This window comes from Columba livia, chromosome 8 (assembly GCF_036013475.1).
Source record: "Columba livia isolate bColLiv1 breed racing homer chromosome 8, bColLiv1.pat.W.v2, whole genome shotgun sequence".
Classification (NCBI taxonomy): Eukaryota; Metazoa; Chordata; class Aves; order Columbiformes; family Columbidae; genus Columba; species Columba livia.
Window position 1 is genome coordinate 26,579,890 of NC_088609.1, and position 12,975 is coordinate 26,592,864.

At 37.7% G+C, this 12,975-nt stretch overlaps 1 protein-coding gene across 2 annotated transcripts in view; it reads left to right on the forward strand.

Moving 5' to 3' along the window:
- The window catches only part of COL24A1 (collagen type XXIV alpha 1 chain), a 136,408-nt gene that overhangs the window by 24,284 nt on the left and 99,149 nt on the right, over nt 1-12,975 (forward strand). For both annotated transcript variants that reach the window (XM_065072646.1, XM_065072647.1), the window contains exons 6-10: nt 1,465-1,518; nt 2,376-2,429; nt 9,145-9,189; nt 11,455-11,508; nt 12,706-12,750. In XM_065072646.1, the coding sequence (XP_064928718.1) occupies nt 1,465-1,518; nt 2,376-2,429; nt 9,145-9,189; nt 11,455-11,508; nt 12,706-12,750 (252 nt within the window). The remainder of the gene's footprint in view (nt 1-1,464; nt 1,519-2,375; nt 2,430-9,144; nt 9,190-11,454; nt 11,509-12,705; nt 12,751-12,975) is intronic.

The window sequence follows — 12,975 nt, forward strand, 5'->3', positions numbered from 1 at the left end:
GAGGTCAGCCCTCAGTCTCCTCTTCTCCAAGCTAAAGAGCCCCAGCTCCCTCAGCCTTTCCTCATAAGGGAGGTGCTCCACTCCCTTAATCATCTTTGTTGCTCTATGCTGGACTCTCTCCAGCAGTTCCCTGTCCTTGAACTGAGGGGCCCAGAACTGGACACAATATTCCAGCAGGAATGTGGTCTCACCAGGGCAGAGCAGAGAGGAAGGAGAACCTCTCTGACCTACTAACCACCCCTCTTCTAATACACCCCAGGTACCATTGGCCTTCCTGGCCACAAGGGCACAGTGCTGGCTCATGGTCATCCTGCTGTCCACCAGGACCCTCAGGTCCCTTTCCCCTACGCTGGCTGATGGGTGTTTTTAAAGTTATTTAAAAGTATCCATGAGCTTTGGCTGTATTCCTGGAGCTCTGAAAAACTGACTAGTTAAAAAAAAAATCTAGCTTGTGGATTCTACCACTCTTCTAACTACACTGTAGTGATGTTACACAGATTAAATAATGAAGTTCTCTATTTTATCTGCATCTTGACCTCTGTGACATGTTAATCAACAACTGAAGGCCACACATAACCATGGCTGTTTGGTTTTTAGATTAAAAATAATGAGGAATTAATATGCTTATAAGGGAAAGAAAAGGTGATGGGTAAGTTAATTGGAAGGCCTGTTTTTTAACTAACCAAGAGCTGATCAGGGTTTTATTACAACTCTTAGTTTAATATGCTTGTGTTGGCAAATGGGAGCAGTTGATAGACTGGAGTTCTTCAAGGAATATAACTATGTACCTTCCAGCTGGAAAATACTTGGATAACTCCTGCCATGCTGAAGAATGGTGATGTCTATGACCTGACAAATCAGTTTAACACAACAGATTCATTTTGCCATATTTCCTGGCTCTGTCTAGTATTCAATAGACTTAGTTTCTCATGTGGGCTCACACATATGAATCTGAACTGCAGAGGGAAGGGTAACCCCTGATCTGCAGTGCTGTACCCGGCAGGAGGATCAGGCCCCGTAGTGTTTCCAGCAAGAACCACAACTATTTTGAGTGTGCAATGGCTGATGGCCGGGAAGCCTCACACTGTCTATCTTATACATCCTTCTGAGCATTTGGCATCGCAGGTTGTGTTGCAAATGTCTAAACAGCTGTTTTTCAGAAATTTAGCTCTCTTTCAATGAAGGGCATGTATCATCTTTAAGCTAGCGCTGCTGTGGTACAACTTTAATTGTAGCATTTATTCTCTTGGCTACATAAAATACATTTTTTGAGTAGGAAGAGTTGATCTTGATGCTTTTGAGTAACACTGGGTGTTTCTCTACAGCTTTGCAATCCAGAACACTGTTGTAGCCTGTGCCATTTATATTAACAGGTCAATGAAATGTTAGAGCGCCTGGTTCCAGGTCTATTATTAAAATGTCTCTTCCCTGGTGATATTAATGAGGTTAATTTCTCTGCCACAGGGCCCTAAAGGAGACCCAGGAGTCTCTCCAGGACGGGCAAATCGTGGAGAAAAGGTAATATTTTCTTAATTATAGAAAAATGTTTTACCTGTCCTACGCTTTTGTTGAAGTCATGTTTAATATTTAGATAAGAAAAAACAGTACAATGCTTTGTATTTACTGTGCTACTGGTGTATTTTGACACTTAATTGTGTGCAACTGGCCAGTGCAGACACAGGTGAAGTAATGAACCAAAGAAAAATTAGAAATTATATTAAAAGCTGAAACTTAAATTACATATTTGATTTAACATATTAAAAAAAAAATACTCTGAGAACAATAAAACTGACTTCTGTTCACACTGGTATAACGAAGCACAGATTCCAGTTTTCTTTAGTACCTTGCATTAGTACAGAAAGATGTGTAAGACAGAATTTAGCGATGACAAGTGCACACATCATTGTATGTATGTTGTTTTGTATTTAACCACTTCTTTTAAGAGTCTTGATGCTAAGATTTGTCATTTCACTTCAGAGTCTTTTCCTGCTAGTTCCTCCTTAAGTTGCTTTAGCCAAACTAGCAATTGCACTCTCTGCCCAAAATATTTAAGTAAAAATATTTGAAATGGTTCTTCATAGAAGCTGTGGGCTTGAAAGCTTGTGATTATTTAATTTTTGTATTGTAAACCTACTGATTAAGTATGAAACTTTAAATCAATGTGATAATGCAAAAAATGTAATTGCATGTTTGCATTCTAATGTGCTAGCTTACACTATATCTTTGAGAATATCTTATGCGAAGTTTTATTAAGAGCATTTCATAGAATCATTTTGGTTGGAAAAGAACCTGAATGTCATCAAGCCCAACCATAACCTAACTCTGGCACTCAACCATGTCCCTAAGACATGTTTCTGGATGTTTTTGTTGTACAGGGTGATCCAGGTCCCATAGGATTTCCAGGCCCACCTGGGATCAAAGGCCAGAAGGTAAGATTCTGTTTCCATTTTCAGGTAACCCTCCCTGTCTAAAATCCATGGCCATCAGGTGGATGTCTGGTGGTCAAGAGGCAATGGAAGGGCTCTAGGCTTGTTGTTGGCACTGTGGCTATCTACTGTGTCAGGCACCAGGAGCAACAGTGCAAAACGTGCCCTTGTAACTAAACTAAGTGACATCATGGCAACAGAATGTAAATCACAGCTGCTTAGGTTGGTATCCTTCAAAAGGCATGGCATGATCCTGCTCGAATAGAATAGGTACTAGGGAAGATAGGCTTGCCTGCAAGATACAGTCATTTTAAAATCAATTGTATTCAATTTTCAGTAATATCTTTTTCATTTCTTTTTCTACATTGTTTATTTTGTAGTATGGCAAGAGCTCCATGGGATCACGTGCTCTGTGTTTCTGCATTGAATTATTTGCTTTTTTCCAAATGTGTGCCAGAATTCCTAAACTAGAACTCAGGTGGAATAAGTTCCAATTTTGGATTCTACATAGTATTGTTTTGTTTTTTCTTAATATGAGAAATGTCAGATGCCACACACTGCATTTAGGAACTATTTCCAAATTATGACATTCCTATGTATACAGGAAAGCATAAGGCAGATGGGTGGTTTTGGAAAGGGAACCTGAAGGATGTCAATAGAGGAAATGAGGCAACCTTAAGAAACGGAGCACAGAACAGCGAGGGAGTGAATATAGTTTATGTGGAAGGAGAGGTTGCCTGATGTAAGTCCAGTAGGCTGCTCTGACTAGTCAAGATGGTGACAAACTGGCCAAGTGGCAAAAATCAGCAAGAAAGCTGGGGGGAAACAACTATTAAATGCTTTCTTTGCAGAAGGTGGTTTGGTGTTGTAAGTGTAACAGAAAAACATGGAGAACAGATACCACAGCAGAATTTTTAAGTAGTATGTAACACTAAAGGCAGCAGTAAAGTGCCAATCAGAAAGGATGGAATGCTACAAAGGTAGGTCCTGGTATTTTTTGCCTTAAGTTTTGACATCTGGAGAAGGAATTAATTAAAGGAATTAACTGCTTGCCTGCTATTGAAATTAAAGAAAAATATAATTGCAACAAAAATTTATATTCAGTTTTATGTTTTCAGATGGCTTCATTCAACATTGTTTTGAGCTTAAAGTGCATTACTTTGTTTTTTTTTTTTTTTTTTTTTTTTTTTAAATGTAGTCATTCATTTCTAGAATTTATTAAAACATTGTGAAAATGTGACCAGAAAAGGCAGCTATCACTGAATTAGCACCAGGAGGAATATGGGAATTTCTTTTGCCAAATTATATGGACCACGGTTCAGTGGACTGAGAACATGCAAAGCTGAAACAAGAATTTGCATCTTCTCTGCTGAGAGTTAACCTACAAGCCTGGACACTGATAGGTTTTGTCACCACTGATCTCGGGCTACCTTGAGATACCCCAAGTATTGTTCTTTCTTATTTCATTGGGTTTATAGTTTCGTTCTGAAAACAAATTCGTTTTTGTTTTAAAAGTTTTTAGATGGGAAGCAGCTGTCACTTATTCTGGATTATGAGGCTGACATTTGGGGGCAAGGAAATTAAAATCTTATGGCTGTTATGCTCTCTTCCTGCCACAAGAATTCATTCCTTATCTGAGGGTTAGACACTCTGTGGAGAATCATGCTCAGTTGATCACTTGAAATTTTACTCTCTGTTTCCATGTTGTACACATCAGACACTAACTAGAACCATGTTTAAGATGACTTTTGCTTGACCCAGATTGAAAGAATACCAGCTTTTGAACAGCACTGTACCTACAAACAGTTAGAAGTATTTTAAGCTTCATTTTTTTTAATGACAAGCCCACAATTTGTTGTTTTAAATAACTGATCTTTAGTTACTGCTTTTCAATATACATAAATAAGTTATCTCATTGTGATCTCAGAAATTATTTTCAAAGGAACATGAGCAAAAGTAGCTGTGAAATAAACCAGCTACAGGAAAATACTGCAGAAAAAATCAAGTACTTCCATTTTTGTTTTGTACCCCAGTACTACTGGGCAATTGCTATAATGTTTAATAAATAATATATTTCCAATATTCTTTCTTATCCAGGTAAAAAGGAAGATAAAATCCAACATAAGAGTCAATGGTGTCCCAAATTCTATTTGATTTTGACAGTTGGCTTGTGTTAACTAAGTAGTTTCTAAACAGTGGGATATTTGATAGCAAATAGAAACTGTAATGTGCTTCCAAATTTTTAATAGTGTAGTACAAATCTATGTTCATTTCATGGGAGTTACTTTTTGTGATATTGACTTTTGTCTGTGTTTTCCTGAAAGACCTAGAAATTTGAGAGTTTTTCTTGGTGAAATTCATAATCCATTTCCTATGGAGTGGAGTGATGGCTTTGGAGAGCTGAAGGGGAGGGTGCACTGCAGTGCCTGCTGCCCTCCGTGGGTTGTGATTACCCCACTCCAGGGTCACTGTGGTTGTGGAGGAAACTGCATTTAACAAGTATTCCCAGTCAGAATTTGTCTGCTTCTGAACTTCTTGGTGCAATATTATCTGATGCTCACACAAAAACATGTGTTGTGGAAGTTTGAGGCAAGTGTGCATACGATTTCCACTTTTTTTTGAGAAGAGTGACTTTGAGAAGCCATATTCTATGTATTTTTGGTTCTGATTTTCTGAATATCTGAAATTATGTTAGGAGAGTTTATTGGAAAAAATAATTTACCCCCCAAAAAAAAAGATTTTGAAGCTCTTAATGCAACAGAGCAGCACTAGTAAACTACTGTTTTGGATTGGAACTATAGAATGATGTATTTCCTTTTATAAATCTGAGAATCTCAGGTTTTTTAGTGAGACAGTAAAACAAACGTATGCTAATAATCAGGACTCTGGGAACAGATTATTGTGATTGACTATTTTTCATTACATACCATATGTCGGAGTATGCATCCATGTGGTTGCATATAAAATGTGACATATTTCTCGTGCCTGTAACACACTCTGTAAAAAGCCAGGGAAGGGCTCCAAATTCATTTTAGTGCAAGAACAGAAAATTGCATGTTTATGAAGTGTTTAGAGGCCGGTTTCTTTCAGGCATCTTTCAAAGCTGAGGAGCAACGGCAGGAGACGAGGGTTAGTTTGAGTGCTGTCTCCAGAGCAGTTACCAATCTCTTATCTGGAGCTGTCTTGACAGGGCTAGCTTTAAATCAGCACTCAGATCTTTCCTTATATCAGTCCAGAGACCTCACAGAGCAGAAGCCCCCTCCTTTGCCCTCTCCCCAAAAAGGGCCCACTGCACTACTGGCCTCTGCTGGCTGAGTACTGGGGTGGGTTGTCAGCCAAGGGACAGGACTCCTGGGCATTATCATGCCTGGGATCAAACCAGTGCGTTAGAATCACTGTAGTGCCTGTGTGGTTGTAGGTACTTTACAATGACTTTCAAAAAGATTGGCTACAATTTTGGGGCTAGCTTTATTCTGTTTAATATGTGTATAACAATAAATCATGGCCATCCGGATCTATAAATTCCTGATAAAATTCACATACTAAAGTATAATGTAGTAAGACATGTTCAAGGGAAAAAAAAAAACTGGTTGCAGCTTGAGAAGGGCTCTGTATTTCCTTTGTCTTTACTTTTGTATCCTGTAAAGGATAAGGCTGATGATAAATTTCAAAGCAGTACCTGTGATGTCAATGTTATATTACCAAGCATTTCCCACTGCTTCTTCTAGAGAGTGCCATTTTCCTTGAGCAGGAGGAAACTTAAACTCTGAGAGAAATTCCTCTACTGAATTAGATGGAGAAAAGGTCCATCTTCTATATGTACCTTTTTATTTATTCTTTTTAAAGTGATATTTCCATTCCTTAGGATATTCAGGCTAAGAGATGCTAGGTTAAATCTTAGTTGTGTTAATAAACGTCAGCAAACAAGATAGAACAGAGCTATGAAAGTAAAAAACCCAAATCAATCGCTGATAAAGAAGTTTTTTGAAACTGGATACCATGTGGTGACAACATGGAGCTGATAAGTAAGCACTGCAAAGGCTCATGTGACAGTGCATGGAAATCTGTTTATATGCTAGACTTACCTCATGCCCAGAAAACTCTTTTTTCCATCACTTCTGAAACGCTAATATCTCTCTGTAGCTGATGGCTGTAGCATTAGCTATGACACTTCACCTACTGATTTTTAGAGGTTACAGAAACTTCTTGGCTCTTTAGCAAAGTTGCTGGTGTTGTGCCAGATGTATTTTAATAGTAAATGCATAGAAATTCTCATAAAGCACAATGGGCACCAGTAAGATGGGAAGACTCAGCTTCAACAGTCATTGCTGTTTTGATTTAACATCTACATTTTGCTATATAAAGACTTCACTCAGTCTGGGTCCCACTGTGCTGGGGCATATGGTGAAAGTCAGAGACTTAAACTTGCTATGAAGTCTTTTCTAAGTTGTATTAGTTAGCGGTGAAGACTTTTCTGTCACGCAAACCAAAGTATACTTGCAACTTGCTGTGTTCTTGTAATGTGCTTGATAGTCTGTATTGCTGTAATTGAAAGCTTCAAAATTTTTCTGTTCCACATTGAGCTTTTAAATCAGAGAATTAATCTTCATTAGAAGTTGGGAGGTATTTCATTTTACAAACCAGTGCATGCAAACTTGTATTCTTCCTGTTTAGTCTTATATCAGAGCAAACTGGGTGTTACATGGGTATGCTCAAGAATACAAACCCAAAGTAATAAAAAAGCAAAGAATTTTAAGAGGATTGGCTAAGTCACAGGAAAGGAAAACCCCTGTGAGAAAACTCTGTCTATAGAATGATATTTATTTTAGCATAGTTTAGTTTCATTCCCAACCAGCACAGAGTTTGAATGAGTTAAGGCCATGTTAACTCTGGATAAGAATATGGGCATACTACACTAAAATATGAGTTCAGAGCAGTTTTCCTTTGGCAGAAGTAAGATGCTGTTGTGTAGAAACACGCACACCAGTCAGTAGTCCTCATTCTTCATCTCATAGTTCCTTGTATGCCTTCTTTTAAAACTGTCTGTGCAGATCTTAATCAGCTAAACTGACCAACTTTGAAAATAAACTGTGTTAAACTTCTCTTTGAGTGTTTTTGTATAGAGCAGCATTCAATAAAATATCTGATTTTAGGCATGCATTCATATAGTAAATTGGGATGTTTCGTATTAACTGGTTAATCCAAGATGAGCTCTTTGCTGTCTGTGTTACAGACTTTTTTTTTGTCTTTTCCCTCAACAGCGATGCAGACCTGCTTCCTTACATACAAGACAACACATGTAAATTATTTAGATTTAAGCTACAGGAGAGGTTTGAAGCCAGAATACATTATAATTTTGCAAACTGGCAATGACCTATGTGTGATTAGCAAAATGAAAGGACACACCTGCTGTGTTGGGTTTTGAGAAAATGAAGCCGTTAGGTTTCTGAATGAGTAAATCTCTCTTGGATCAAGATTCCTCAAGTAAATGCATAAGACCAAAATTTCAAATTTTGAAGCCTGAGACATGTCATTCTCTTTTATCTAAAATTATCACCAAGCAGAATAATTCCATCTTTTAATTTTGTGTATGATAATAAAATTAATGCAGTAAGACTCTTGTGGTCACATAGATGCTTATCCAAAACTTCGGCATACCTGAGCTGCTGAAATCAGTTGCGGAATTCTTTCTTTCTTACAGTGGGTTTCAGATCCCTACTGACTAATAAGTATCATCGTGCTCCAAGGCAGCCAGATGTTTGACATCAGCCAAGGCACTCCCACTACTCAGTCAATGTCTTTGAGGCTAATTTTATGATAGATTTCTATCCAGAATAAAGATTGCTTTGGTCTTTCTCTTTCAAGCTGCAGCTTTTGGAACTTGTGTATTCCCAGTACTTCTTGCAAGGGATGTGGAGACCAGACACTTGGCTTCTGCATCAATCACACAAATGTTACAGCCTCTCTTTTAGGCCAGCTTGTTTGGGTATGTTTAGTACACTGTAAAGATATCTAAGAAGGAGGTTCCCCGTTCAAGTGTACTGATGCAGACTGAAGGTTCCAGCTCTATTTTTAATTGTTTGTTTGTTTGTTTTCTTTAAAAGCTAAAATATGCTTGAAATGGTCGGTGTGCAGGGCATAAAGTTGGACAGCTTTGTGATTCCAGCACCACAGGGAAGATTTCTGGAATGAGGAATAGGCTATTCTCCCTGTTAATATAAATTCCATAATACAAGGGCTGGAAGTTGTATTATGTTAATTTTAAAATGAGATATCATGTCTCCTGGACATCTTTCTTTCTTGTGAGTGTCCTAGAATAGCATGGGATTACTCTCTACTTATACCCTTCCTCTGAACTGCCTTGTTCAGAAAGGGCATAGTGACAAGGATTTGGAATAGGGAAATGCACTGTACCAATCCAGATCTGCAGTTTCAGCAACTGGGGACAGTGTCCCCTGTACTCATTTCTTTAAAAGAGTACAATTCTGGAACTGTCTGTAAGCATGATAATGTCTTGAAATTGTCTCAACTGCCACGAAGATTTCTTACTTCTTTTCTCTAACTCGGCTTTCATATGAGCTGCTAAGTGTAAACACTAATGCTGCAAGCAAACAAGTTTGAATAATTTTTTCTTGATAAAGGGAGATTGGAGTAAGCAAAAAGGGTCTATTTTGTGTGTTTAACTGTAATTATCACATATTTGTTTCTCTACCTGCAGGGTCTCAAGGGTTATCCGGGACTGCGAGGGCCACGGGGTGAGCAGGTAAGTGATGAAATCACAGTACAGTATACTCTACAGATGAACAATTGAGGATGGAAGAATGCATAATACAATATAAGTGTTCAACATAAGCAATCAAGGTAAATAACTGACTGCTTAAGGAGATACTTGATAATTCTTGACCGAGAATTCCGATTATTTAGATATCAGTGTGGTAAAAATAGCGAAATGAAACGGAAAAGACCAGCTTGCTTTTCTTCAACCTACCACACTGGCTTGGCAGAGGTTGGTGTAAACTTATTGTTAGAGGCACAGTTTGTATTCTCTCAAAACCTCTACCAGCTTAATGCATTTTAAATTTTCCTAGAATGTAGAAAATGAAATGGTTATTTAGTGCTTTTTCTCACTTCCATGTCAGTTCAAGAAGCAATCTGAATGTAAATTTTGAAGCCATCCAATTGCTGATGTGATTTATTGGTGTTAATGAGGCTCCTAATGGCAGGGTAGATGGAAGCATGAGCCTCCTTTGGGATGACAGTGAAAGGGAAATGATGATGATGATAACAGATGATAGACACCCAAAGGGAGAAATAAACTCATGAATGTCATGCATGACTTTAATGATTTTTATGCACAAATCTTAGCTGAATAAGCGGTGATTTTTATTATAGGCAAATAGGCAATTTTCTGTGATGACTATGATTTTGCAGTGAGGTAAAGGACATAACTAGTGGTGTGTGTGTGGGGAAGTCATTCTTAACATCAGAAGAAAAGTGTCTCTAGCTTTGAAGAAGTTGCAAGTGAAAAGTAATCAGTAAGTTGCCACTGAGGGGAAAATGTGAAGCTTCCATCTAAAAGTAGTTCTGCTAATTATTCATGCAATCAGGTATTTAAGTTCCTTCAAAGGCAATTCATGTTCAAGAATGTGAAAACTGATGGTGTGCAACCGTTTGATGTCTCATACGGTTGCTGTAAATATTTTCCTTCATTATTATCACTTGGAAAACACTCTGCCGTAACTTTTAAGAGAGCACTTTGGATGAAAGGGTTTTATTTTGCACGTAGTTGTTATTGCTGGTATTTTCAGGTCTGGCTGGTGAAGGTGATGAGTTAGACCACTTGTTATCTGTAGCACCCACCTGTGTTTACAGTTTTTAGAAGCTTGTACGGTGAGAACAGACATTCCTCTGAATTTGTGTATTGTGGAACTCCTAGAATAGCTGGTGACAAAGGAAACATTTTAAAAGTTATGTTGTAAATGCAATTATTCTACTGCTTTTTTAGTTTTTTCATATACATATATTTTGAGGAGCAGCTGAGCCCAAATAGGAGGCTATAGATCCTAGTTCTATGACAGAACATTTGTCAGAAGATTAATCACTATTGGTTGAAAGCAGATGACAAAATCATCTCAATGGCAGCTCAAACAAAAAATACTGCAACCCCTTTTTGCATCTGCACTTCTGAGTTCTGCTTCCTGAGACTGCTGTTTCACCATAAATCAGCTGTGAACAGCTCAGGGAGGAATCCTGACCCATTTCTGTGGTAACACTGACATATGACAGTGGGTGGAAGGGTCAGGCTGGGAGAGCGTCCAGTTTGTGGATTTAGCTTGTTTAAAATAAAATTAACTGAACAGAGGTAGGTGGAGTTTCCTAAATCTTGGTGATGGGGCCGTGCCATTTGGCACAGTTTCAGAAAGGCACATTTTTCCAAAAATACACAGTCAGATGTGCAGATGTTAAGTAATAAAACAACAACAAAAATGACTTTTGGATTTGATGAGGAAGAAGATGGAAAGAAGTTTGATACATTCATAGCTAATCCAGTGCTATATTGACGTGATTCTGGAAGAAACAAAGAAATTTGGCTTTGTAAGGACACAATAATTCTTCTTTAATGAAACATTTAATGAATTTGTTCAAATACAGCTAAGACCAGTGCAGTTACCTCATTATAAGAATCTGTCTCCTGTAGTCCTCCTCAATTACTTTTTAGAAATAGCGTTTATGTTTTTATTATGGAAAATAAGGGGTACACAGTTGTATTTCACAAAATCTTAGACAACTTTTCTTGTAATGAACTTTAAAGGATACTTAACTGAAATTGGTGGAGTTACTTATATATGCTGAGTAAATTTTAGAGTGTTGTCGTGTCGCTTGCTTAAAAAGCAATTTTTCCATGAGCTTAGGCTGTGTCATACGACTAGGTGTTAAAAAAGAAATTACGAAATGAATACACACCAGAATATGACATTAAACCTGTTTGTCTGTTTTCTTCTTTTCCCCCACCTCTTTTTCCACTTAGGGACTTCCAGGAGCTGCTGGCAGTGTTGGGGCAGTTGGTTACCCTGGCAGGCAGGTGCAGTAACTATACTAATGTCTTTGCAGTTTGGGGGACTTTTCCTGTTTGTTCTTTTCAAAAGTACTATATCTATCTCTTTTGGAACATTTTTACTAACATTATAAATATAATTGTTTACATCCTATCATTTATCCTTGAAACAAACCTCTTTCAGTGCCCATTAGTTGATGTTGAGTCTTTTAGTTATTAAACTTGGATGGGTAAGGTGCAGTAATGCTGTACATTTCAGGAATATGTGAATGACATTACCAAAGTACTGAATGTCTAAACACTTTATGCTGCTTCAATACATCACTTGTGGTTCTGTATGTTTTCTCCTCTTTTATTTCAAGTCCAGAAGCAGTAGGAAATTGCCTGTTGTAGTATAGTTCCTCCTGATTTTCACCAGTGTATTTACTTCACTGCTGAAATTATTTCTTCAGCCCTTTAGGAAAACAGAACATTAAAAGATTCTGGTCCCTCCACCATTCAGATGTTTAAGAAGGAGAACCAATAAAGCCACAAAGCAGATTTCTATAAATAACAACACTTATAAATATTGATTTATTTTTTTTAAATACATATATGATAACAGATACCTCAGACCAGTAATACAAATAAGACATAAAGCAGAAATATTCATTATTTTCCCCATATGAAGGTATATGAGACAAAATCAACGACTGTGGTTTTATGTCTTCTTAAGGGTGAATTTGACCAATACTTCAGCATTTTATTGGATTAGGTTTGTAAAGGCTATATATTTTAAAATTCCATTACAATATTTTATAGAGTAATGGATGATAACACGTTTGTGTTGAATCACAAGAAATGTTTAAAGCATTTGGTCTGTTTGGACTATGCTTTTCTGACATTAGCGTGAAAATAATTGGAGATGGGTCCAAATGTAAAAGGTTATGAAAAATCCTGTGAAATTATGTCACAGTAATGCCAGGTCACCAGGCCTGGAAAAAAAAAATTCCTCACAGAAGAAATATTTTTAACATAAAGGATGTTTTCAGTCATTGTCATGGTTTTAGCCATGAATTAATGGGAGACCCTTCTGACCATGAGGACTGCTTCGACACCCTCTTCAGTTCTAATCATGTTAAGAATGTATTGCCAGTTTACAGTTAATAAATACTGTTGCTGTTCTTTTAAACAGAGCATGTCTGGTTGTTTAAATGAAGTACAACTCTTGTCTTTTTGTAATAGGGCTTAGCTGGACCAGAAGGTAACCCAGGTCCTAAAGGTGTAAGAGTAAGTAAGCGTTTTGGCACCGTGTCTATTTTTACCCACACATACGAAAGGGGATGAGGAGTTTCATTCAGCTCTGCCACTTGTACGCCTGCTGAACCACTCTGTCTTCCCAGAACCTGCAAAAGAAAAATCCATGGTGTTTCTTTCAAAGCATGTGCAAGGATTTCTCCTTTTTTTCCCCGTGGTGAGCAGCACAGAGCAGTCATGTTGTTGCACTTCCTCTCG